Source organism: Otolemur garnettii, unplaced genomic scaffold (genome assembly GCF_000181295.1).
Source record: "Otolemur garnettii isolate 467f Iridium unplaced genomic scaffold, OtoGar3 scaffold00039, whole genome shotgun sequence".
In the NCBI taxonomy this organism is placed as follows: Eukaryota; Metazoa; Chordata; class Mammalia; order Primates; family Galagidae; genus Otolemur; species Otolemur garnettii.
Genome location: NW_003852434.1, coordinates 98,174 through 99,160, shown reverse-complemented (window position 1 = coordinate 99,160; position 987 = coordinate 98,174). Strand labels below are relative to the sequence as shown.

Below are 987 nucleotides of genomic sequence, written 5' to 3'. Positions count from 1 at the left end.
CTATCACTGAAAATTGTAATAAAATTAAGAGATTAAAAAGTAATAATTATTGCTACACATTGAAAAAATGTTGTCGAAGCTTTGTGTTTAGTGTTTATTACTATGGATGATGACCATGGTTTACAAAAATATTGAGAGAGCCACGTTAGATGTACTTAGTGCTTAATTATTTTTATTTTCTTGCAGTTTTTAACTTGGGGAATGCATAAAGAGTTGCGTCAAATTTATTATTGTAATTCTGCTTAGCAAAATATTGCTAATTAAACTTCCCTCTTTCATCTTATGTTTGTTATATTCCATATGTAATTGGAATTTGGAAGCCTATAAGGGTTACTAATATAAGTATTCATTACAAATGTTAATAGAAATTTTTACTTAGAAAATAATACATAGAATAGTTTGCTCTGAATTTTCATTGTGTTTAAAAATTTTGAATTTTCATATTAAGTAAAATTTCATTTTATTTTATTAATTTCATTCATTTATTTCTTTTTGTTTTCTTCTTTTCAAGGCCCTGTGGAATCCTACATGCACTGAAGTTTTATTTAAACTCGTACATAGGCCAACCTAGGTTAAATCATTAATTGACCACAAGAAATGCACCACTAATTTGTGACACGCTAAATATTGAGTAATGTCAGTTTTTCCATCATTCCATATTTAACTGTTTTGCAGAGTATGTAATATACAAATGTTTCATTCCAAATACTTTAGATTTTTTGGAGTTGAAATCAATCACATAAAATATTCATGAATGAAGATTCAGATAACACATTTCCGCTTTGGTATTATTTAATTTTTAAAACAAAATAGACTTGCTCTATATGCAAGTGTTCAAAAATGTAACATTCCACTTGGCATGGCATGTATTTGTTCATTCCTTTCATCCATATCATTTGTCACCCTGGTTCTAGTTGTCATTTAATTTCATTACATCTTCTGTGCACATTAGATAAATTAGAAGACAATGCCTTTAGCTTCCTCCAC

General features: G+C 28.1%; 1 protein-coding gene across 1 annotated transcript in view; it reads left to right on the top strand.

Moving 5' to 3' along the window:
* The window catches only part of CCSER1 (coiled-coil serine rich protein 1), a 639,717-nt gene extending 639,046 nt beyond the window's left edge, over positions 1-671 (top strand). Inside the window, exon 10 of the mRNA XM_023513363.1 lies at positions 512-671. Within this exon, the coding sequence (XP_023369131.1) occupies positions 512-571 (60 nt within the window). The 3' untranslated portion in view covers positions 572-671. The remainder of the gene's footprint in view (positions 1-511) is intronic.
* Positions 672-987: the final 316 nt, after the last annotated feature.